This window comes from Oncorhynchus tshawytscha, linkage group LG13, assembly GCF_018296145.1.
Source record: "Oncorhynchus tshawytscha isolate Ot180627B linkage group LG13, Otsh_v2.0, whole genome shotgun sequence".
Lineage (NCBI taxonomy): Eukaryota > Metazoa > Chordata > Actinopteri > Salmoniformes > Salmonidae > Oncorhynchus > Oncorhynchus tshawytscha.
The window spans coordinates 39923326-39948209 of NC_056441.1; the positions used below are offsets into that span (position 1 = coordinate 39923326).

The window sequence follows — 24884 nt, forward strand, 5'->3', positions numbered from 1 at the left end:
AGACTAGTGTCATACTAGGTTGTTTAATGATAGCCTACAATGTAACCTCGTTCAAAATGTAACAGCTGCAAAATACATTTCAACCTCACATAACATTTAACATTGTTTTTGATATTGTTTGACTTTTCGGTATCTTTTATTCCTCAGCATACTGTATATGAAGCAAGCCATATATTGTTTCTATCGGCCCACAATGTAATATATTATAGTTTGGTACAATATACACTAAGTATACCAAACATTAGGAACACCTTCCTAATGTTGAGTTGCACCCCCCTTGGCCCTCAGAACAGCCTCAATTTGTCAGGACATGGACTCTACAAGGTGTCGATAGCGTTCCACAGGGATGCTGGCCCATGTAGACTCCAATGCTTCCCACAGTTGTGTCAAGTTGGCTGGATGTCCTTTGGGTGCTGGACCATTCTTGATACACACAGGAAATTGCTGAGCGTGAAAACCCAGCAGTGTTGCAGGTCTTGACACAAACCAGTGCGCCTGGCACCTACTACCATACCCCGTTCAAAATATTTTGTCTTGCCCATTCACCCTCTAAATGGCACACATACACAATCCATGTCTCAAAGCTTAAAATCCTTCTTTACCAGTGTCCTCCCATTCATCCTCACTGATTGAAGTGGATTTAACAAGTGACATCAATAAGGGAGTATAGCTTTCACCTGGATCCACCTGGTCAATCTATGTCATGGAAAGAGCAGGTGTGCTTTTTTACTCCGAAACATGACAAGCCAAATATCTGTTTTTTTAAACAGTAAAGTTGTTTGATTTAGTTTATTTTTTGTAGTTTGGTCATTTTATTGTTGTTGGTAGTTTGGCCGTTTAGGGGGGAATCCTGTTTCCATCCCTCACAGTAGGTGGCGGGATGTACAATAAATTGTGCAATCGCCAATATACCATAGAAGAAGACGATATCCGTGACCCGGAAAGTACTTAGTTAATCTTGCCCGCTTCACAGCGGTAGTACAGAGAACGCACCGGGGAGTGAAACACCAATTTGCCGGCAGAAGAACACCAAAAGGTTCACTTTTATGGTCGGAAAAAACAAACATGATGTTGATATTATCCTGGCAACTAATGACAAGGTGAAACCTTAAACGATTGAGATATAGCCTTAAAACCGTTCAGGAATAGGAGCAGTGGAGTAATCCGAGGCTCTGAAATATTTTCTGGGACTTGAGTCTTTGAAAAAAAAAAAAAATATATATATATATATATATATATTATCACCTGAGAACAATTAGTGCTTTAACGAAAGGAAGGGGACACGTCGTTCAACTTGTGCCGGTTGACAACGGGGGCAATTTGGGAGGATCTCGGGTTAAGCGGACACCCCAGCGGCCCGTGTCCAAATCAGCGACAGAAGCCGGGGTGTCGGCTTGAGAGAGTGGTCGGGTGGAACGTCTCCAACGCTGAGGTAATAGCGTCAGACGAACAGGAGCTGCGTTGAGATTTGACCATTGGGAGCCGGGGACAGAGACCTCATGAATGGAAATCGGAACTTCAGGTATATTCATACACCTGTCTGTCAAACCCCTTATTCTTATTAAATTGTTGAAGTTTGGTATTGAAGTTTTGTAGGCTGACTATCAGTTGCTATCCTTAAAGGATAGCATACAGTCAAACCAAAAGTCTAGTAAGCCTACCAATCAGATAATGCATGAAAATAAACACATTCAGGCCTTTCACTCTACTGTCTGGGTTAGAAAACGAATTTGGGTGACCAGACATACCATTGGTAAGATGGTTTGCCGGTTCAGCGTCTCGTCGGCAGCAACAAAATAGTACTTCCGGGTCACAGAATTTGGGAACATTTCTAAATAAAAGTCCCCCACGTAATAGCGGGGAAAAGTGTAAATAACCTGTGTTTATTGAGATGAGATGACAAATAATTGTCTAAACATTAACAATGATTCATATGTTTAAGAAATCAATAGCATTCAATTTGGGTTTAAAAAACATGTTTGAAGGTCAAACAAATCCCCTCAATGCGAGTCACTGTATATGGAATACATATTGGCTTAATAGAGCAAAACCTATTTTGGGTGTGGTAGTAAAAGTGTTATAGGCAATACTCAGTAGGGTCTGTAGATTGTATATACGGTGTCATTTCAAGGGATCTGAATAATACGGAGTGTTGCTGGCCCTTTCCTCCACCCGTTATATTGGCGGCCACAATGCAAATCACTATATAGAGCAAAAAATATTCAGGGTGCCGCCGTAAAAGTATTGTAGGGAATACTTAGTAGAATTGTATATGTTGGTGTCATTTCATCGGGCTCTGAGTGTTGCTGGCCTTTTATGGATTGTTGCTGGCCTTTTACTGTGGTCAAATTGCTTAAAAATGGGCTGCCTGGACACCTTACGGTACAAATATAGCACTGTACAGGAAACGTAAGGTAATAAATACTTAGAATGATCTGTAGAATGTATATATGGTGTTGTTTCATGGGGGACTGAGGTCTATATGCCTAGCAACACTTTCTACTCCACCCACTCAAATGGTCCCAATGCAATACACTGTAGGCCTATACATTTACATATTGGAAAAACTATTCAATGTTCAGAGGTAAAACTGTGGTTGGGAGTAAAGCCTGTTGCGGTGACTGTATTACCGCCATACCGGTGGTCACAAGTCATTTTTTATTTCACCTTAATTTAACCAGGTAGGCTAGTTGAGAACAAGTTCTCATTTGCAACTGCGACATGGCCAAGATAAAGCATAGCAGTGTGAACAGACAACAGAGTTACACATGGAGTAAACAATAAACAAGTCAATAACAGTAGGAAAAAAAAGAATCTATATACATTGTGTGCAAAAGGCATGAGGAGGTAGGCAATAAATAGGCCATAGGAGTGAATAATTACAATTTATCAGATTAACACTGGAGTGGTAAATGATCAGATGAACATGTGCAGGTAGAGATACTGGTATGCAAAAGAGCAGAAAAGTAAATAAAATAAAAACAGTATGGGGATGAGGTAGGTAAATTGGGTGGGCTATATACCGATGGGCTATGTACAGCTGCAGCGATCGGTTCGCTGCTCAGATAGCAGATGTTTAAAGTTGGTGAGGGAGATAAGTCTCCAACTTCAGAGATTTTTGCAATTCGTTCCAGTCGCAGGGAGCAGAGAACTGGAAGGAAAGGCGGACAAATGAGATTTTGGCTTTAGGGATGGTCAGTGAGATACACCCGCTGGAGCGCGTGCTACGGGTGGGTGTTGCCACCGTGACCAGTGAACTGAGATAAGGCAGAGCTTTACTTAGCATAGACTTGTAGATGACCTGGAGCCAGTGGGTCTGGCGGCGAACATGTAGTGAGGGCCAGCCGACTAGAGCATACAGGTCACAGTGGTGGGTGGTATAAGGTGCTTTAGTAACAAAACGGATGGCACTGTGATAAACTGCATCCAGTTTGCTGAGTAGAGTATTGGAAGCTATTTTGTAGATGACATCGCCGAAGTCGAGGATCGGTAGGATAGTCAGTATTACTAGGGTAAGTTTGGCGGCGTGAGTGAAGGAGGCTTTGTTGCGAAATAGAAAGCCGACTCTAGATTTGATTTTGGATTGGAGATGTTTGATATGAGTCTGGAAGGAGAGTTTACAGTCTAGCCAGACACCTAGGTACTTATAGATGTCCACGTATTCTAGGTCGGAACCATCCAGGGTGGTGATGCTAGTCGGGTGAAGGCAGCGAACGGTTGAAAAGCATGCATTTGGTTTTACTAGCTTTTAAGAGCAGTTGGAGGCCACGGAAGGAGTGTTGTATGGCATTGAAGCTCGTTTGGAGGTTAGATAGCACAGTGTCCAAGGAAGGGCCAGAAGTATACAGAATGATGTCGTCTGCATAGAGGTGGATCAGGGAATCGCCCGCAGCAAGAGCAACATCATTGATATATACAGAGAAAAGAGTCGGCCTGAGAATTGAACCCTGTGGTACCCCCATAGAGACTGCCAGAGGACCGGACAACATGCCCTCCGATTTGACACACTGAGCTCTGTCTGCGAAGTAGTTGGTGAACCAGGCAAGGCAGTCATTAGAAAAACCGAGGGGGGAGGTGTTGGTTGAGGTTGGAGTAGTCATGAAGGCAATCAAATTCCATGTGACCGTTTAGTCACGGTAATTAGGCTTCTCCAAGCTCTGATGCTGGTCATATAGTAGCCTACTAAACTTGCTAACTGCCTGGTACTCAGCACTCTATTGTCCCTCTAATCACTCTGACATCAATGCAAATGCATCCTCCATTTGCTATTTTAGTGCATATCAGACATGTACTTTTTTCCCACTGCCCCTGTTTTGAGACCGGTGCATGAATAGTAAATGTGGACAGTTCTTCCAATATCTTCAATATGCACCTCGGAATTGAATAACAACGCGCAGTTGCGTCCCTGATGTGTCAGTCTTCACTTGTAGCCTGTGAGAAAGACCCGATCACGTTATGGAGAGCCATGTGAGTGAGAGCCGCTTCGGATTGCGCAGCACTCGGGGAGAAGGGCACAACGCAGCACTCCGGGGCAAGGGCACAACGACTATTGGCCGCAAAGGCATGGATTTTTTAGGGTGCGTCATGGCCACGACGGGATGCCGCCGTGAAATTCGAGGCATTATCAAGTGCTTGTCAAATTGTATAAACAAAAGTATATGGACACCCCTTCAAATTAGTGGATTTGGCTATTTCAGCCACACTAGTTGCTGGCAGGTGTATAAATTTGAGCCATGCAATCTCCATAGACAAAACAATAGTAGAATGGCCTTGTTGAAGAGCTTAGTGACTTTCTATGTGACACTGTCTTCAATGTGGCCTGATTCACACAGTCTCCTCTGAACAGTTGATGTTGAGATGTCTGTTACTTGAACTCTGAAGCATCTATTTGGGCTGCAATTTCTGAGGCTGGTAACTCTAATGAACTTATCCTCTGCAGCAGAGGTAACTCTGGGTCTTCATTTCCTTTGGCGATCCTCGTGAGAGACCGTTTCATCATAGCACTTGATGGTTATTGTGACTGCACTTGAAGAAACTTTCAAAGTTCTTGAAATGTTCCGCATTGACTGACCTTCATATCTTAAATAATGATGGACTGTCATTTCTCTTTGCTTATTTGCGCTGTTCTTGCCATAATATGGACTTTGTCTTTTACCAAATAGGGCTATCTTCTGTATACCACCCCTACCTTGTCACAACACAACTGATTGGCTCAAACGCAATAAGAAGGAAATATATTTGACAATTTCACTTTTTAATAAAGACACACCTGTTCATTGAAATGCATTCCAGGTGACTACCTCATGTCGCTGGTTGATAGAATGCCAACAGTGTGCAAAGCTGTCATCAAGGCAAAGGGTGGCTACTTTAAATAATCTCAAATATAAAATGTCCTTTGATTTGTTTTATACTTTTGTGGTTACTACACGATTCCATATGTGTTGTTTCATAGTTTTGATGTTTTCACTATTATTCTACAAAGTAGAAAAGTCAAAATAAAGAAAAACCCTGGAATGAGTAGGTGTGTCCAAACTTTTGACAGGTACTGTAAGTTAGATCGGGTTCAAGTCCAGGCTGTGGCTGGGCCACTCAAGTAAATTTAAGAGACTTGTCCCGAAACCACTCGTGTTGTTTTGGCTGTGTGCTTTGGGTCATTGTCCTGTTGGAAGGTGAACCGTCGCCCCAGTCTGAGGTCCTGAGCACTCTGGAGCAGGTTTTCATCAAGAATTTCTCTGTACTTTGCTCCGTTCATCTTTCCCTCGATCCTGACTAGTCTCCCAGTCCCTGCCGCTAAAAAATGTCACGTCTGGAGGAAGCCTGACGCTTGACATTCAGGCCAGGGAGTTCAATCTTGGCTTCATCAGACCAGAGAATCTTGTCATGGTCTGAGAGTTCTTTAGGTGCCTTTTGGCAAATTCCAAGTGGGCTGTCATGTGCCCTTTCCTGAGGAGAGGCTTCTGTCTGGCCACTCTACCATAAAGTCCTGATTTGTGGAGTGCTGCAGAGATATTTGTCCTTCTGGAAGGTTCTCCCATTTCCACAGAGGAACCGGAGCTCTGTCAGAGTGACCATCTGGTTCTTGGTCACCTCCCTGACCAAGGCCTTTCTCCCCCGATTGCTCAGTTTGGCTGGGTGGCCAACTCTAGGAAGAGTCTTGGTGGTTCCAAACTTCTTTCATTTCAGAATGATGGTGGCCACTGTGTTCTTGGGGACCTTCAATGTTGCAGAAGTGTTTTGGTACCCGTCCCCAGATCTGTGCCCCTACACAATCCTGTCTCGGAGCTCTACGGACAATTCCTTCGACCTCATGGCTTGGGTTTTGCTCTGACATGCACTGTCAACTGTGGGACCTTATATAGACAGGTGTGCCTGCCTTAATCATGTCCAATCAATTGAATGTACCACAGGTGGACTCCAATTAAGTTGTAGAAACATCTCAAGGATGATCAATGGAAACAGTATGCACCTGAGGTCAATTTTGAGTCTCATAGGATCATTTTAAAGTATTTTTATGAGATATTCTGTGATTTGCTTATTTTTCAAGCCTAAATGGTCAACATTGTTTTTGTGTTCCTATCATTTATTGCAATTACACCATTTTATGTATGTTGTGTCGGGAGCCCCATTCCTTTCCAAATCCACAAAGTTTTGTGTCACTCATTCTATAAACAAACAATATGTTGATTCAAGAGATGCAATTTGGTAATTGCATGAAACTGTAAAACAATATTCAAATTGTATGCAAGATCCTCTTCAGGTAGTCTCAGCCCAGTGGGCACAAATGGTTTCCATGTCATTTTCAGAACAAAATCTATGTGATTGGGGTTCCACCAATATGTAGAAATATGATTTGTTTCTTCAGATACTTCCTAAAAGAAATAAATGTTTGTTTGGCCAAAACACTTGACCTGATGCACGTTTCGGCCCTGCTGACTAATTTAAATGTATAAAGTCTGCAGCTTTCCCATCATTAGGATCATGTGCGTTATTTACCAGCCAGTTAACACTCCATCTACTGATCACCCTGTTTGTTTCACTTAAGCTGTTAGCTTCTCACCTAATCACCTGACACCACACTCCAAAAAGCAAGTTCTGCAGGCTCTAGTTTTGTCTAATCTTGATTATTGTCCAGTCGTGTGGTCCAGGGCTGCAAGGAAAGACCTAGTTAAGCTGCAGCTGGCCCAGAACAGTGCAGCACGTTTTGCTCTTCCTTGTAATCAGAGGGCTGATATCAATACTATGCATGCCAGTCTCTCTTGGCTAATAGTTGAGGAGAGACTGACTGCATCACGTCCTCTTTTTATAAGAAACATTAATATGTTAAATCCCAAATTGTTTGCATAGTCAACTTACACACAGCTCTGACACACACACTTACCCCACCAGACATGCCACCAGGGGTCTTTTCACAGTCCCCAAATCCAGAACAAATTCAAGAAAGTGTACAGTATTATATAGAGCCAGTATTGCATGGCACTCTGTTCCATCTCATATTGCTCAAATAAACAGCAAACCTGGCTTCAAAAAACAGATAAAGCAACACTTCGCGGCACAGCACAACACCTCTCCCCTATTTGACCTAGATAGTTTGTGTGTACGTATTGATATGTAGGCTACGTGTGCCTTATTAAAAATGTATGTAGTTCTGTCCTTAAGCTGTTCTTGTCTATTAATGTTCTGTATTATGTCATGTTTCATGTTGTGTGTGTGGAACCCAGGAAGAGTAGCTGCTGCTTTCGCAACAGCTAATGGGGATCCTAATAAAATACCATCTGGTCAGAATTTGTCACCTCCATTATAGGGCAAGCCAAGAGTGCAAGTCTGGTACAGAATGGCATTTTATTTCACACTGGAAGCAAACATTTCTCATTTATTGTTTTGTAATTAATATATTGTCCTGACTTAGTTAAAGTGACATTACCAAAGGGCAGACTGGACCCTGGTTTTATGGACACAAACAATTCATATTTTTCCTGTACAGTGATATATTTGTACCATATAGTGTCCAGGGGCCCCACCCAAACCGATTTGACCACCGTGAAAGTCTAGTAACACTTCCTATGACCTAGCTTTTTGTTCACTCATCCTTTTTGTACAGAGAATTATGTACGGTGCAATATGTAGTCCAATATGAAAAATGGATTTAGGCTGATTGGCCGCTCTTAAGGGCTGCAGAAGTGACACTCCTCTGGGTGTAAACTTCAACAATAGATGTGTTCATGCGTAAAATGTAACCCGCTTTTACTGCGACACAACGTACAGGGAATTATGTACGGTGAGATATGGATGACCAATATGAAAAACATTCTGAACGTAGAGCAATACAAATGGGCTAATTAACAGTGGGATTTTCTAAGGTTGATTTAATGTAATACAAATAATCGTATTATTGTTATTATTAATAGCATTATAAATCATGTTTTGTTATTTGTATTACTGTTGTTACATGATAACTATCTATCAATATCCACACTACACAGCCAGAAGAGGACCGGCCACCCCTCATAGCCTGGTTCCTCTCTAGGTTTCTTCCTAGGTTCCGGCCTTTCTAGGTAGTTTTTCCTAGCCACCATGCTTCTACACCTGCATTGCTTGCTGTTTGGGGTTTTAGGCTGGGTTTCTGTACAGCACTTTGTGACATCAGCTGATGTATGAAGGGCTTTATAAATACATTTGATTGATAGTAATCATATTTTTTCATGCTGTTAACAATGTCAATTTTATTTGTGCTATAAAATATTTTCTAATTTTTCATATTCTTAAAATTCTGCCTGCTAGCATTTCCTCTTAAAATATTACGACCATTTGATGATTTTTTCCCTCCATACTGCATGCTGGTGGAACGGAGTTGTTTGCTGGTTGGTTGCCTCTGCCGAGTCCCCAACAACCGGATGTTGTGGTTTTCAGGGGAAATGGAAAGAGAGCCTGTGACGTGACTTCCGCTTTAGGGCGTTAACAAGGCGACACTCCATCTTAACTCCTCCACATGTACTGGATTGGTTGAACAGAAGAGGATCTCCCCCGACAGTATCTAGTTTCAAGCTTTTCTTTTACGCCTAAATTAGGTTTGCCGCCGGCTGTCATAAGCAGGTGGCAAGCCCGTCAGGTGTGTCTAATTATCTCAAGCCCATGAGAGGCTGGCTGGCTGTTTGGGAGTTGCCTGCCTGCCTTCCACACCAGCTGGTGTCAAAGTTATTGAATAGTGCTTTTTTCTTACCTTTATTTAACTAGGCAAGTCAGTTAAGAACAAATGTTTTTTTTTTTTTACAATGTCTATCCCTGCCAAACCCTCCCCTAACCCGGATGTTGTTGCATGGAACTCTGTATTCCCAGCATGGGACTCCCGATCACGGCTGGTTGTGATACAGCCCAGGATCGAACCAGGGTCTGTAGTAACATCTCTAGCACTGAAATGCAATGCCTTAGACCGCTGCGCAATTCGGGAGCCAACTCACTGTGGGCTCGCTTAATTATCAATCAATTCTGCATGAAAGCCACAAAGTCAATTAACTATCAGCTAGGGGCAGCTGCTTTGTGAGAAAAATATTTGTTGGCATACTTTTGAGCTGTTAAAACATTGAAACCATGATTGGAGATGGATGATATGATTTGTGCTGTTTCTGCTTTCTTAGCACTCATTCGACACAGTCTGTTGGATTGTCATGTTTTCTGATTTGATATCAAATCTTAGTCTATTTGGTGTCTTAAATGAGGCCTGGGAGATAAATGCCAAGTAAAGTTCCCTACTTCCTCCAAAGGACACTTTTTTTTGTACTGTATTTTAGGGGAATTACAATATTTTGATACATTTTGCACCCACCAAATGACCCATGTGTGTTAACGTGCCTCGAGAGAGGAGCCATAGATGTAGGATACAGCTGCTGAGTGCCTGCACCTGGCTGAACACTGGCAGACTCACTTTGATGATCCACGTTGTATATGCCTACAGCTTTCACATGGTGTTTATCGTATAGGTTCTGTGTGTGTAAGCCAAGAGAGCCCATTATCCAGAGCTCTGTGTGGGTAGACTTGCAGCCTAACTGTACATGGAAGAGGATGAGAAAGAAGAAGAGGCAATTAGTTAGCCATCCACACCACCATTGCCACCCACTCTTGTACAATCAGTTGTTTCTTGTTAGGTTTAGGTTCAGTATCTAGCTAGTTGTTGTTTAGTAGTGCAGTCAGTGTAAGAGTTAATGTTTGAGTGTGTAGGCTAATTGTGTTCCTGGCTGGCAAAACCATCCAACTCATGATTACACCATCTTCTTTTGAGCTGGACCCTTGATTAGGTCGGTATGTGTGTCTGTTTTTCCTCTTGTCAGGATGGTCTGTGTTGCCATGGAGAAGTGGCAGCCACATGGGTGCTGTTGGCATGGCAATGACACGCATGGGAGCGAGTGATAGACACTGGGGACACGGCATCACAGACCGTACAATCTGACTCTACAAAACCACGTTACAGTGTACATTTGTTGATTGCTAAACATACAAATACGATGATTTATTGTTACATTTGAAGCTAGGTCTAGTTGTGGCCACAACCGGACTAAATTGTGAACGACTGTTGGCAGAATGCATTGCTTGACTGCCGTGAGGGTGATGAGCACAATATCATTTGAACAGCCGAACCCCAAACAATTTGTTGTCTAGTTAGTTGAGCAGAGACCGTATGTTTTGGTTCTACAAAGCTGTGTCCATAATAACATTCCATAATTAAATATTGCACAATGCAATGAATTATCATGCAACATGCAACAATTTCACTGAGTTACAGTTCATATAAATAAATCAGTCAACTGAAAAAAAATCATTAGGCCCTCGTGTATGGATTTCACATGACTTGGAATACGAATATGCATCTGTTGGTCACAGATACCTTAAAATAAAAAGGTAGGGGCGTGGATCAGAAAACAAGTTAATATCTGGTGTGACCACCATTTGCCTCATGCAGCGTGCGAAGTTGCTGGATATTGGTGGGAACTATAACACGCTGTCGTACATGTCGATCCAGAGCATCCCAAACATGTTCAATGGGTGACGTCTGGTGAGTATGCAGGCCATGGAAGAACTGGGATATTTTCAGCTTCCAGGGATTGTGTACAGATCCTTGTGACAGGGGGCCGTGCATCATCATGCTGAAACACGAGGTGATGGCGGCGGATGAATGGCACGCCAATGGGCCTCAGGATCTCGTCATGGTATCTCTGTGCATTCAAATTGCCATTGATAAAATGCAATTGTATTCGTTGTCCGTAGCTTATGCCTGCCCATACCATAACCGCACCGCCACCATGGGGCACTCTGTTCACAATGTTGACATCGGCAAACTGCACTCCCACACGACGCCACACACGCTGTCTGCCATCTGCCCGGTACAGTTGAAACCGGGATTGATCTGTGAAGAGCACACTTCTTCAGCCTGCCAGTGGCCATCGAAGGTGAGCATTTGCCCACTAAAGTCGGGTATGCTGCCAAATTGCAATCTGGTCAAGACCCTGGTGCGAACGACGAGCATTTAGATGAGCTTCCCTGAGTTTCTGACAGTTTGTGTAGAAATTCTTCAGTTGGGAAAACCCACAGTTTAATCAGCTGTCAGGTTGCTGGATATTGGTTGGTCTCAGATGAGCCCGCAGGTGAAGAAGCCAGATGTGGAGGATCATGGGCTGGTGTGGTTACATGTGGTCTGCAGTTAAGAGGCTGGGGATGTAAAACAAATGAGAGAGAAAAGCTTTTTGTGCATATGGAACATTTCTGGGGTCTTATTTCAGCTTATGAAACATGGGACCAACACTTTACATGTTGCGTTTATATTTTTGTTTTGTGTACATTCTACAGATCCTACTGAGTATTCCCTACAATACTTTTACTCTGGCACCCAGAATAGGTTTTGCTCTATAAGCCAACATGTATTCCACCGATCCTAGTAGATTGCCAAACATTTCTGTAAAGAAGACAACCTTGCATGTTGCGTTTTATATTTTTGTTCAGTATATTTTGCCTGTGCACATATATGACAGGCATTTGTTGGTCGGATCACCTTTCCTGAGTCACCGGAGGAGCGCGTGCTAATCCTGTTGTAGAATTCATTGCGGCCAGCAGGTCAAACGAATGACTACAATTAACAAGTCACTCAAATACTTACCATGACTCTCTCGAGTCAGTAGAAAGAGTAGTTCAAAAAGAACAAATCATTTGCCAACTGCACTAGTGTCATGTTTTTTGTGTGTGTGTCAGAGTAGCTAGTGTGCGGCTCATCTGAGTTGTAAGTGTGGGTAGTGTGTGGTTTTGTGACGTCATGATTACCGGAGTAGTTTTCGACGAGGCTGTGATAGAGTATGGGTGTAGTGTGGCTGGCACACCCTTACTAATCTCTCCAACAAAGTTTGTGTTAGTCAGGAGAATTCTCACTTGCACTTACACTCACCATCCTCTCTCTAGGAGATGTTGGGGCCCAGGCCCTGTTCTCAGTGCCGCGGCGGCCTGGCTTTGGCACCATGGGGAAGCCCATCAAGCTGCTGGCCAACTGCTTCCAGGTGGATATCCCCAAGATGGACGTCTACCTCTATGAAGTAGACATCAATCCCGAGAAGTGCCCGCGTCGCGTCAACAGGTAAACAAGCTGCGCTGGATCAAATCCACAAACTCATATGTCTGCATGAACATTCTCAAAACAACACAAACTGGCTGCAGAGCTTTCATTTGATCACATGAACCGTACTCAGCATCACTTTACATTATGGATCAGTGTTGGAGTGTCGATATATTTGTCTCTCTGGTGCCCCTATAGGGAGGTGGTGGACTCCATGGTGAAGCACTTCAAGGTGACCATCTTTGGGGACCGAAGGCCAGTCTACGATGGGAAGAGGAGTCTCTACACAGCCAACCCCCTACCAGTCGCCACAGCAGGGGTGAGATGCGCGCACACACACACACACACACAATAACATTTGTAGTGTAATTTACCATGTTGAATGTCAGATGGGTGTTCTGGTGATTCATTGAGTTGCCATAGAAGTTCAAGCTATCTATATTCTCCTCAGGTGGATCTGGACGTCACCCTGCCGGGGGAGGGGGGTAAGGATCGCCCCTTCAAAGTGTCCATCAGGTTTGTGTCGCTAGTCAGCTGGCACATGCTGCATGAGGTCCTGACAGGGCGCACCATGCCTGAGCCCTTGGAGCTGGACAAGCCCATCAGCACCAACCCTGTACACGCTGTGGACGTGGTGCTGCGACACCTGCCCTCCATGAAGTGAGTCATTACAGTTTACACTTTATTTATTATAGGTAGGCAAGTTGAGAACAAGTTCTCATTTACAACTGCGACCTGGTGAAGATAAAGCAAAGCAGTTCGACACAAACAACACAGAGTTACACATGGAGTAAAACAAACATACAGTCAATAATACAGTCTATATACAATGTGAGCAAATGAGGTGAGAAAAGGGAGGTAAAGGCAAAAAAGGCCATGGTGGCGAAGTAAATGCATTATAGCAATTAAAACACTGGAATGGTAGATTTGACAGTAGATGAGTGTGCAAAGTAGAAATACTGGAGTGCAAAGGAGCAAAATAAATAAATACAGTAGGGGAAAAGGTAGTTGTTTGGGCTATTTATAGATGGGCTAGGTGCAGTGATCTGTGAGCTGCTCTGACAGCTGGTGCTTAAAGCTAGTGAGGGAGATGTGTTTCCAGTTTCAGAGATTTTTGTAGTTCGTTCCAGTCATTGGCAGCAGAGAACTGGAAGGAGAGGCGGCCAAAGGAGGAATTGGCTTTGGGGGTGACCAGTGAGATACACCTGCTGGAATGCGTGCTATTGGTGCAGCTATGGTGATCAGCGAGCAGAGATAAGGCGGGACTTTACCTAGCAGGGTCTTGTAGATGACCTGGAGCCAGTGGGTTTGGCGACGAGTATGAAGCGAGGGCCAGCCAACGAGAGCGTACAGGTCGCAGTGGTGGGTAGTATATGGGGCTTTGGTGACAAAATGGATGGCACTGTGATTGACTGCATCCAATTTGTTGGGTAGGGTGTTGGAGGCTATTTTGTAGATGACATCACCGAAGTCGAGGATCGGTAAGATGGTCAGTTTTACGAGGGTATGTTTGGCAGCATGAGTGAAGGATGCTTTTTTGTGAAATAGGAAGCCAATTCTAGATTTAACTTTGGATTCTGGAAGGAGAGTTTACAGTCTAACCAGACACCAAGGTATTTGTAGTATCCACATATTCTAAGTCAGAACCGTCCAGAGTAGTGATGCTGGACGAGCGGGCAGGTGCAGGCAGCGATCGGTTGAAGAGCATGCATTTACTTTTACTTGCATTCAACAGCAGTTGAAGGCCACGGAAGGAGAGTTGTAATGGCATTGAAGCTCATCTGGAGGGTTGTTAACAGTGTCCAACGAAGGGCCAGAGGTATACAGAATGGTGTTTTCTGCATAGAGGTGGACCAGAGACTCACCAGCAGTAAGAGAGACATCATTGATGTATACAGAGAAGAGAGTCGGCCCAGGCCCTCCGATTTGGCACACTGAACTCAGAGAAGTAGTTGGTGAACCAGGCGAGGCAATCATTTGAGAAACCAAGGCTATCGAGTCTGCCAATGAGGATGTGGTGATTGACAGAGTCGAAAGCCTTGGCCAGGTCAATGAATACGGCTGCACAGTATTGTTTCTTATTGAAGGTTAAGATATCGTTTAGGACCTTGGCTTTCGAAGACCTTAGAAAGGCAGGGTAGGATTGATATAGGTCTGTAGCAGTTTGGGTCTAGAGTGTCTCCCCCTGTGAAGAGGGGGATGACCGCAGCTGCTTTCCAATCTTTGGGAATCTAAGACGACATGAAAGAGGTTGAACAGGCTAGTAATAGGGGTTGCAACAATTTTGGCAGATCATTTTAGAAAGAAGGGGTCCAGATTGTCTAGCACGGCTGATTTGTGGGGGTCCAGATTTTGCAGCTATTTCAGAACATCAGCTGACTGGATTTGGGAGAAGGAGAAATGGGGAAGGCTTGGGTGAGTTGCTGTGGGGGGTGCAGTGCTGTTGACTTGGGTAGGGGTGGCCAGGTGGAAAGCATAGCCAGCCGTAGAAAAATGCTTATTGAAATTCTCAATTATAGTGGATTTCTCGGTGGTGACAGAGTTTCTTATCCTGAGTGCAGTGGGCAGCTGGGAGGAGGTGTTCTTATTTTCCATGAACTTTACAATGTCCCAGGACTTTTTTGAGTTTGTGTTGCAGGAAGCAAATTTCTGCTTGAAAAAGCTAGCCTTGGCTTTTCTAACTGCCTGTGTATGTTGGTTTCTAACTTCCCTGAAAAGTTGCATTTCACAGTGTTTCAGGGAGCGCTTGACAGTGATGAGTGGAGGTCGTTTGACCGCTGACCCATTACGGATGCAGGCAATGAGGCAGTGATTGCTGAGATCTTGGTTGAAAACAGCAGAGGTGTTTATGGGGGCAAGTTGGTTAGGATGATATACAGTGGGGCAAAAAAGTATTTAGTCAGCCACCAATTGTGCAAGTTCTCCCACGTGAAAAGATGAGAGAGGCCTGTAATTTTCATCATAGGTACACTTCAACTATGACAGACAAAATGAGAAAAAAAAATCCAGAAAATCACATTGTAGGATTTTTAATGAATTTATTTGCAAATTATGGTGGAAAATAAGTATTTGGTCAATAACAAAAGTTTATCTCAATACTTTGTTATATACCCTTTGTTGGCAATGACAGAGGTCAAACGTTTTCTCTAAGTCTTCACAAGGTTTTCACACACTGTTGCTGGTATTTTGGCCCATTCCTCCATGCAGATCTCCTCTAGAGCAATGATGTTTTAGGGCTGTTGCTGGGCAACACAGACTTTCAACTCCCTCCAAAGATTTTCTATGGGTTGAGATCTATGGGTTGAGATCTGGAGACCGGCTAGGCCAGGACCTTGAAATTCTTCTTACGAAGCCACTCCTTTGTTGCCCGGGCGGTGTGTTTGGGACCATTGTCATGCTGAGAGACCCAGCCACGTTTCATCTTCAATGCCATTGCTGATGGAAGGAGGTTTTCACTCAAAATCTTACGATACATGGCCCCATTCATTCTTTCCTTTACACGGATCAGTCGTCCTGGTCCCTTTGCTGAAAAACAACCCCAAAGCATGATGTTTCCACCCCCATGCTTCACAGTAGGTATGGTGTTCTTTGGATGCAACTCAGCATTCTTTGTCCTCCAAAAACGACGAGTTGAGTTTTTACCAAAAAGTTATATTTTGGATTGATCTGACCATATGACATTGGGAGAATCTTCTTCTGGATCATCCAAATGCTCTCTAGCAAACTTCAGACGGGCCTGGACATGTACTGGCTTAAGCAGGGGGACACGTCTGGCACTGCAAGAATTGAGTCCCTGGCGGCGTAGTGTGTAACTGATGATAGGCTTTGTTAATTTGATCCAGCTCTCTGCAGGTCATTCACTCAGTCCCCCTGTGTGGTTCTGGGATTTTTGCTCACTGTTCTTGTGATCATTTTGACCCCACGGGGTGAGATCTTGCGTGGAGCCCCAGATCGAGGGAGATTATCAGTGGTCTTGTATGTCTTCCAGTGGTCTTGTATGTCTTCCATTTCCTAATAATTGCTCCCACAGTTGATTTCTTCAAACCAAGCTGCTTACCTATTGCAGATTCAGTCTTCCCAGCCTTGTGCAGGTCTACAATTTTGTTTCTGGTGTCCTTTGACAGCTCTTTGGTCGTGGCCATAGTGGAGTTTGGAGTGTGACTGAGGTTGTGGACAGGTCTCTTTTATACTGATAACAAGTTCAAACAGGTGCCGTTAATACAGGTAACGAGTGGTGGACAGAGGAGCCTCTTAAAGAAGAAGTTACAGGTCCGTGAGAGACAGAAATCTTGCTTGTTTGTAGGTGACCAAATACTTATTTTCCACCATAATTTGCAAATAAATTCATAAAAAATCCTACAATGTGGATTTCTGGATTTTTTTTCTTCTCATTTTGTCTGTCATAGTTGAAGTGTACCTATGATGAAAATTACAGGCCTCTCTCATCTTTTCAAGTGGGAGAACTTGCACAATTGGTGGCTGACTAAATACTTTTTTGCCCCACTATATATGAGGGTGCCCGTGTTTACGGCTTTGGGGTTGTACCTTGTAGGTTCATTGATCATTTGTGTGAGATTGAGGGCATCAAGCTTAGATTGTAGGACGACCGGGGTGTTAAGCATGTCACAGTTAGGTCACTTAGCAGCACGAGCTCTGATGATAGATGGGGGGCAATCAGTTTACATATGGTATCCAGAGCACAGCTGGGGGCTAAGGGTGGTCTATAGCAAGCGGCAACGGTGAGAGGCTTGTTTTTAGAGAGGTGGATTTTTAAAAGTAGAAGTTCAAATTGTTTGGTTACAGCCCTGGATAGCCTGCAGAGTTCTGTCCTACTATCTCTGCAGTAGATTGCAACACCGTCCCCTTTGGCAGTTCTATCTTGTCGGCAAATGTTATAGTTAGGGATGGAGATTTCAGAGTTATTGGTGGTCTTCCTAAGCCAGGATTCAGACATGGCTAAGACATCAGGGTTGGCGGAGTGTTCTAAAGCTGTGAATAAAACAAACTTAGGGAGGAGGCTTCTAATGTTAACATGCATGAAACCAAGGCTTTTACGGTTACAGAAGTCAACAAATGAGAGCACCTGGGGAATAGGAGTGGAGCTAGACACTGTATGGCCTGGATTAACTTCTACATCACCAGAGGAACAGAGTAGGATAAGGGTACGGCTAAAAGCTATGAGAATTGGTTGTCTAGATTGTCCGGAACAGAGAGTAAAAGGAGGTTTCTGGGGGCGATAAAATCGCTTCAAGGTATAATGTACAGACAAAGGTATGGTAGGATGTGAACACAGTGGAGGTAAACCTAGGTTGTTAGCCACCCTGTGCGTTTCCGTCGGTAGATTAGTGGGGTTCCGTCTGTATGGGCCTAGGAGTGTTCATGTACTATAGAACTGCTGTCAGAAGCTATTTGCTGTGTTTTTCCAGATGTTCTGTTGGTTGTGTGTATTTATCAACACTCATAGTTCAGAATAGTAGTAGTTTATAGTATTGATTCTTTTAGAAAAGATATACAACCTAATGAAGCTATGTCTTGAATAAAACATGAGTAGAGTAATTCAATACATTTTCTGGCTGTGAAAGATGACCCTCTCTTCTCCCCAGGTACACCCCAGTGGGGCGCTCCTTCTTCTCCGCCCCAGAGGGTTACGATCATCCCCTGGGCGGGGGTAGGGAGGTGTGGTTCGGCTTCCACCAGTCGGTGCGGCCCGCCATGTGGAAGATGATGCTCAACATTGACGGTGAGGGCCTTTTCCCTTGACTGTCAGGAACATAGACAATAATAACATACTCTTCACTGGTGGCAGGGACTTGTTTCTTTCCATGTTGTCTGGATGACAATGATGTAGCATCTCAGTCAGTCTCTGATGTCTGTGTTTAGTTGCATTTTGTTTAGTCAGTCATGTCTTTGATTGGTCCAAATGATATAGAATACAGCCTATCCCTCACACTTATACTCAGAATTTGATCCTTAGCTACATTCGAAGTTCCGGATTTTTTAAAAAATGTACATATTCCAACTCTTGCTCTTTGAATTTGGTTGTTGACTATCATAACATGGATCCTAAGCCGCATTCAAGTACCTTATTTTAATTTGACCACTTCTCCTCTGTAGTATCGGCCACGGCTTTCTACAAGGCCCAGCCGGTGATCCAGTTCATGTGCGAGGTCCTGGACATCCACAACATAGACGAGCAGCCCCGGCCCCTCACCGACTCCCACAGGGTCAAGTTCACCAAAGAGATCAAAGGTATGCAGAGTGACATCTCCACCACCACCCCAGGAACAAGAATGCTAACTAACACTTTAATGGAACACACTGCTAGACTCCTTGCATCACTATTGAATTCCAGGGCTAATGTTTTTGTCATTTGTTTTGGTTGTAGGGATATTGGTATTGTGATAGTTCATTCACTCCTTTATGTATTGCTGAACAAAAATATAAGCTCAACAATTGAAATAAATTCATTAGACCCTAATCTATGGATTTCACATAACTGGGCAGGGGCGCAGCCATGGGTGGGCTTGGGAGGGCATAGGCACACCCACTTGGGAGCGGGACTGCACCCCTGCCCAGTTATGTAAAATACATAGATTAGGGCCATAATTCATTTTGAATGAATAGTTCTTCTCAAACATATGCACCTCCTCCTTCCTTTGCTGTGTCCAGGTCTGAAGGTGGAAGTGACCCACTGCGGGACGATGCGGAGGAAGTACAGAGTGTGTAACGTGACCCGCCGCCCTGCCAGCCACCAGACGTGAGTACCTATACACAGAGAGACAGGGATATGTGTAGTTTGGCTGCAGGCAGACCAGAAATTAAGAACGTTGGCCCAGTAACCAAATCCCCAAGCTGACTAGGTGAAAAATCTGTCAATATGCTCTTAAGCAAGGCACTTAACCCTGATTGCTCCTGTAAGTTGCTCTGGATAACATTTCAAATATTACAATGTAGGTTAACTCTGACACAGCCTGAACCGAAGCCTTGAATTGCCTCTAAATTGGACTAATGGGCAGTTTCCTGGATACAGAATGTTTCTGTTTATTTGTTTATTTCACCTTTATTTATTTAACCAGGTAGGCCAGTTGAGAAAAAGTTCTCATTTACAACTGTGACCTGGCCAAGATAAAGCAAAGCAGTGTGACAAAAACAACAACACAGAGTTACACATGGGATAAACAAACGTACAGTCAATAACACAATATAAAAATCTATGTGCAGTGTGTGCAAATGTAGTAAGATTAGGGAGGTAAAGGCAATAAATAGGCCATAGTAGCGTAGTAATTACAATTTAGCAATTAAACACTGGAGTGATAGATGTGCAGATGATGATGTGCAAGTAGAAATACTGGGGTGCAAAAGAGCAAAAATAAATAACGATATGGGGATGAGGTAGTTAGATGGGCTGTGTACAGCTGCAGTGATCAGTCAGCTGCTCTGACAGCTACAGCTTAGTTAGTGAGGGAGAAAAGTCTTCAGCTTCAGTGACTTTTGCAATTCGTTCCAGTCATTGGCGGAGGCCACAGAAGGAGTGTTGTATAGCATTGAAGCTTGTTTGGAGGTTAGTTAACACAATGTCCAAAGAAGGGCCAGATGTATACAGAATGGTGTCGTCTGCATAGAAGTGGATCAGAGAATCACCAGCAGCAAGAGCGACATCATTGATATATACAGAGAAGAGAGTCGGCCTGAGATTTGAACCCTGTGGCACCCCAATAGAGACTGCCAGAGGTCCGGACAACAGTCCCTCCGATTTGGCACACTGAACTCTATCTGAGAAGTAGTTGGTAAACCAGGCGAGGAAGTCATTTGAGAAACCAAGGCTATTGAGTCTGCCGATAAGAATGCGGTGATTGACAGAGTCGAATGCCTTGGCCAGGTCGATGAAGACGGCTGCACTCTTTTATTGATGGCGTTTATGATATTGTTTAGGACCTTGAGCGTGGCTGATGTGCACCCATGACCAGCTCAGAAACCAGATTACATAGTGGAGAAGGTACGATGGGATTCGAAATGGTCAGTGATCTGTTTAACTTGGATTTCGAAGATTTTAGAAAGGCAGGGCAGGATCGATATAGGTCAATAACAGTTTGCGTCTAGTGTCTCCCCCTTTGAAGAGGGGGATGACCGAGGCAGCTTTCCAATCTTTAGGGATCTCAGATGATATGAAAGAGGGGTTGAACAGGCTAGTAATAGGGGTTGCAACAATTATGGCAGATAATTTTTAGAAAGAGGTACAGACCTGGGTAGAATGACAGAACTCTGCAGGCTATCTCTGCAGTAGATTGCAACTCCGCCCCCTTTGACAGTTCTATCTTGACGGATAATGTTGTCGTTGGTGATGGAAATTTCAGAATTGTTGGTGGCCTTCCTAAGCCAGGATTCAGACATGGCTAGGACATCAGGGTTGGCGGAGTGTGCTAAAGCAGTGAATAAAACAAACTTAGGGAGGAGGCTTCTGATGTTAACATGCATGAAACCAAGGCTTTTACGGTTTCAGAAGTCAACAAATGAGAGCACCTGGGAAATATGTGTGGTACTGAGGGCTACAGGGCCTGGATTCACCTCTACATCACCAGAGGAGGAGTAGGATATGGGTATGGCTAAAGGCTATAAGAACTGGTCGTCTAGTGCGCTGGAGCAGATTTCTGAGCATGGTAGAATAGATTCAGGGCATAATGTACAGACAATGGTATGGTAGGATGTGTGTACAGTGGAGGTAAACCTAGGCGTTGAGTGACGATGAGAGAGATTGCATCTCTGGAGGCGCCAGGTGAGGTCTCAACATGTGTGGGGGGTGGGACAAAAGAGCTATCTAAGGCATGTTGAGCGGGACTGGGGGCTCTACAGTTAAATAAAACAATAAGTACTAACTGAGACAGCAGTAGACAAGGCATATTGACATTAGAGAGAGGCATAAAGCAGTCATGGGTGTTGATCGGGAGCGCTAAGACAACGGGTAAATGGCGATGAATGAGCAGAGAGGGTCAGTTAGGTACGCACAGGACCTGAGTTCGAGGCTGGGGCCGACAGATAAACAGAGGCCTGCTGGACTATTCACTAACGCAGTACATCAGCTGTGTCGCCGAGTGATCATAGGGTCCAATGAGCAGCAATGGGTGCGTCTGGGAGCCGTTCGGTAGTTGCTACTACGCTAGGCGAACAGGAAACGACGGCATTCAGAAAGCTAGCGGGCCGGGGCTAGAGGATGGGTCTTCTGCGACATCGCAACGGAAAAGCCTGTTGAAGCCACATCGGGCGATTTCGTCGGCAGACCAGTCGTGATGGATTAAGTCTAGTCCTGGTCAAAAAGCAAGCTCAATGGAGAATCTCCATTCAATATGCTTTTTGGTCAAGGACTTCACTTAACCTGTGTCCCGAGAAACCACCCCTAAGAGTTGAACATGGAAACTAGACAAAACTCCATGTTTCTTCTCTCTGAACCCCCAGGTTCCCCCTGCAGCTGGAGAATGGTCAGACAGTGGAGCGCACGGTGGCCCAGTACTTCAGAGAGAAGTACAGCCTGCAGCTGAAGTACCCCCACCTCCCCTGCCTCCAGGTGGGGCAGGAGCAGAAACACACATATCTGCCCCTGGAGGTGAGTACCAATAATAGTATTGGCTCTCAGATCATCTGCTCAGGATAACTCCGGGCCCTAAGCATAAAACTGTACCTACTGTATTAAATTACTTTAACTCACATTCTATGTCTCCTTGCAGGTGTGCAACATAGTAGCTGGCCAGCGTTGTATTAAAAAACTCACTGATAACCAGACGTCCACCATGATCAAAGCCACGGCCCGCTCTGCCCCAGACAGACAGGAGGAGATCAGCAGGCTGGTGAGTATGGTGTACTGTCTCATCCACCACCAAACTAATGATTTCCTGTTTTGCTACTACCCCTCCCTATATCCTCCTCCTCTATCATTCCCCTCTCTGTGTCCAGGTGCGGAGTGCGAACTACGAGGTGGACCCGTTCGTCCAGGAGTTCCAGTTCCGCGTGCGTGACGAGATGGCGCAGGTGACGGGCCGTGTGCTGCCAGCCCCCGGGCTGCAGTATGGCGGCAGGGCGAGCTCGGAACACTTCATGGTATCTACCCTTTAAATCATCCTTCATCTGCATGTCTCTGTGCATGTCTGTGATTTTAGCTTCAACATCTCTCTTTCTTGCCCCAGGCTCTTTCACTTTTGTCGCTTTTGACGAACTGTCAACCTCTACCACCATTTCACCCACCTCTGTTTTTCTCTGTGAAAATAATAATTTCTACTTTTCTTGTGTGAAGGCTATGACAAATGGCATGACAGTGTTTTTTTTAGATAGATTAAATTATACTCTCCCCCTTCTGTGTGTGTGTGTGGCAGCCCCAGCAGGTGAACCCTGTGGTGTCTTTGCAGAACCGCACGGTGGCCACGCCCAGCCACGGCGTGTGGGACATGAGGGGCAAACAGTTCCACACTGGGGTGGAGATCAAGATGTGGGCAATCGCCTGCTTCGCCACGCAGAGGCAGTGTCGCGAGGAGATCCTCAAGTGAGTGCTGTCTGTCTCATACATGCATGCATACATATACTTGTACATCATAAACACACTCAGACAGAGAGGTCTCTGTTTCAACAGTTAAATACTCAGCACAATGCAATAACATAATATTCAAACAAATAGTTATACTGAACAAAAGTATAAATGCAACATGTAACGATTTTACTGAGTTACATATAGTTCATATAAGGAAATCAGTCAATTGAAATAAATAAATTGGGCCCTAATCTATGGATTTCACATGACTGGGAACACAGATATGCATTTGTTGGTAACAAATACCTTGTAAAAAAACAACAAAAAAGTATTTATTTTTTATTTTTAAGTAGGGGTGTGGATCAGAATATCAGTCAGTATCTGGTGTGACCACCATTTGCCTCATGCAGCGCGACACATCTCTTTCGCATAGAGTTGATCAGGCTGTTGATTGTGGCCTGTAGAAGGTTGTCCCACTCTTCAATGGCTGTGAGGAGTTGCTGGATATTGGCGGGAACTGGAACACGCTGTCGTACACCTCATGCTGAGGTGACGTGATGGTGATGGTGGCGGATGAATGGCACGACAATGGGCCTCAGGATCTCATCATGCTGAAACATGAGGTGATGGTGGCAGATGAATAGCACAACAATGGGCCTCAGGATTACATCACGGTATCTCTGCATTCAAATTGCTAACAATAGAATGCCATTGTGTTCGTTGTCCGTAGCCTATGGCTGCCCATACCATGACCCAGATAAGCTTCGCGGAGAATTTTGGTTGTGCAAACCCACAGTTTCATCAGCTGTCTGGGTGGCTGGTCTGAGATGATCCAGCAGGGGAAGAAGCTGGATGTGGAGGTCCTGGACTTGCGTGTTTACATGTGGTCTGCGGTTGTGAGGCTGGTTAGACGTACTGCCAAATTCTCTAAAACAACATTGGAGGCAGCTTATGGTAGATAAATGAACATTCAATTCTCTGGCAACAACTCTGGTGTACATTCCTGCAGTCAGCATGCCAATTACACACTCCCTCAGGACTTGAGACATCTGTGACATTGTGTTTGACAAAATTGCACATTTTAGAGTGGCCTGTTTTATTCAGCTTCTTGATGTGCCACACCTGTCAAGTGAATGGATTGCCACACCTGTCAAGTGAATGGATCTTGGCGAAGGAGAAATAAATTTGTGCACAAAATTTAGGAGAAATAAGCTTTTTTGTGCATATGGAAAATGTCAGGGATCATCTATTTCATGTGCTTGAAACATGGGACCAACACTTTACATGTTGCATTTTATATATTTTTACAGTATGATTTATTTGGGTTGGTTTCTGCCACGCTTCGTCTGTGTGTCCGTCCATATCGTCTCTTTGGGTCTCCTCGTCCTCTCTCTCTCGCTCCTTCTCATCCTCTCTCTCCTTCTCATCCTCTCTCTTCTTCCCTCTGTCTCTCCAGGGGTTTCACAGACCAGCTGCGTAAGATCTCTAAGGATGCTGGGATGCCCATCCAGGGCCAGCCATGTTTCTGTAAATACGCCCAGGGATCAGACAGTGTGGAGCCCATGTTCAGGCACCTGAAGAACACCTACGCTGGCCTGCAGCTCATCATCGTCATCCTACCTGGGAAGACCCCTGTCTATGGTACGGTCCCAGACACTGTTTCAAGTAGCCACCCTTTGCTTTGATGACAGCTTGGCATTCTCTCAACAAGCTTCACCTGGAATGGTTTGCCAACAGTCTTGAGGGAGTTCCCACATATTCTGAGCACTTGTTGGCTGCTTT

At 44.4% G+C, this 24884-nt stretch overlaps 1 protein-coding gene across 2 annotated transcripts in view; it reads left to right on the plus strand.

Annotated features, from left to right (window-relative positions):
• Positions 1-965: 965 nt before the first annotated feature.
• LOC112264940 (protein argonaute-3) overlaps positions 966-24884 on the plus strand; it is a 52161-nt gene continuing 28242 nt past the window's right edge. Inside the window, exons 1-12 of one of the 2 annotated variants that reach the window (XM_024441857.2) lie at positions 966-1522; positions 12439-12610; positions 12788-12908; positions 13041-13249; positions 18193-18329; positions 18704-18838; positions 19259-19346; positions 22040-22187; positions 22309-22428; positions 22535-22678; positions 22951-23117; positions 24559-24743. In XM_024441857.2, coding sequence (XP_024297625.1) covers positions 1504-1522; positions 12439-12610; positions 12788-12908; positions 13041-13249; positions 18193-18329; positions 18704-18838; positions 19259-19346; positions 22040-22187; positions 22309-22428; positions 22535-22678; positions 22951-23117; positions 24559-24743 — 1645 coding nt within the window. In that variant the 5' untranslated portion in view covers positions 966-1503. The remainder of the gene's footprint in view (positions 1523-12438; positions 12611-12787; positions 12909-13040; positions 13250-18192; positions 18330-18703; positions 18839-19258; positions 19347-22039; positions 22188-22308; positions 22429-22534; positions 22679-22950; positions 23118-24558; positions 24744-24884) is intronic. The other variant, XM_024441858.2, reaches the window with a different exon arrangement.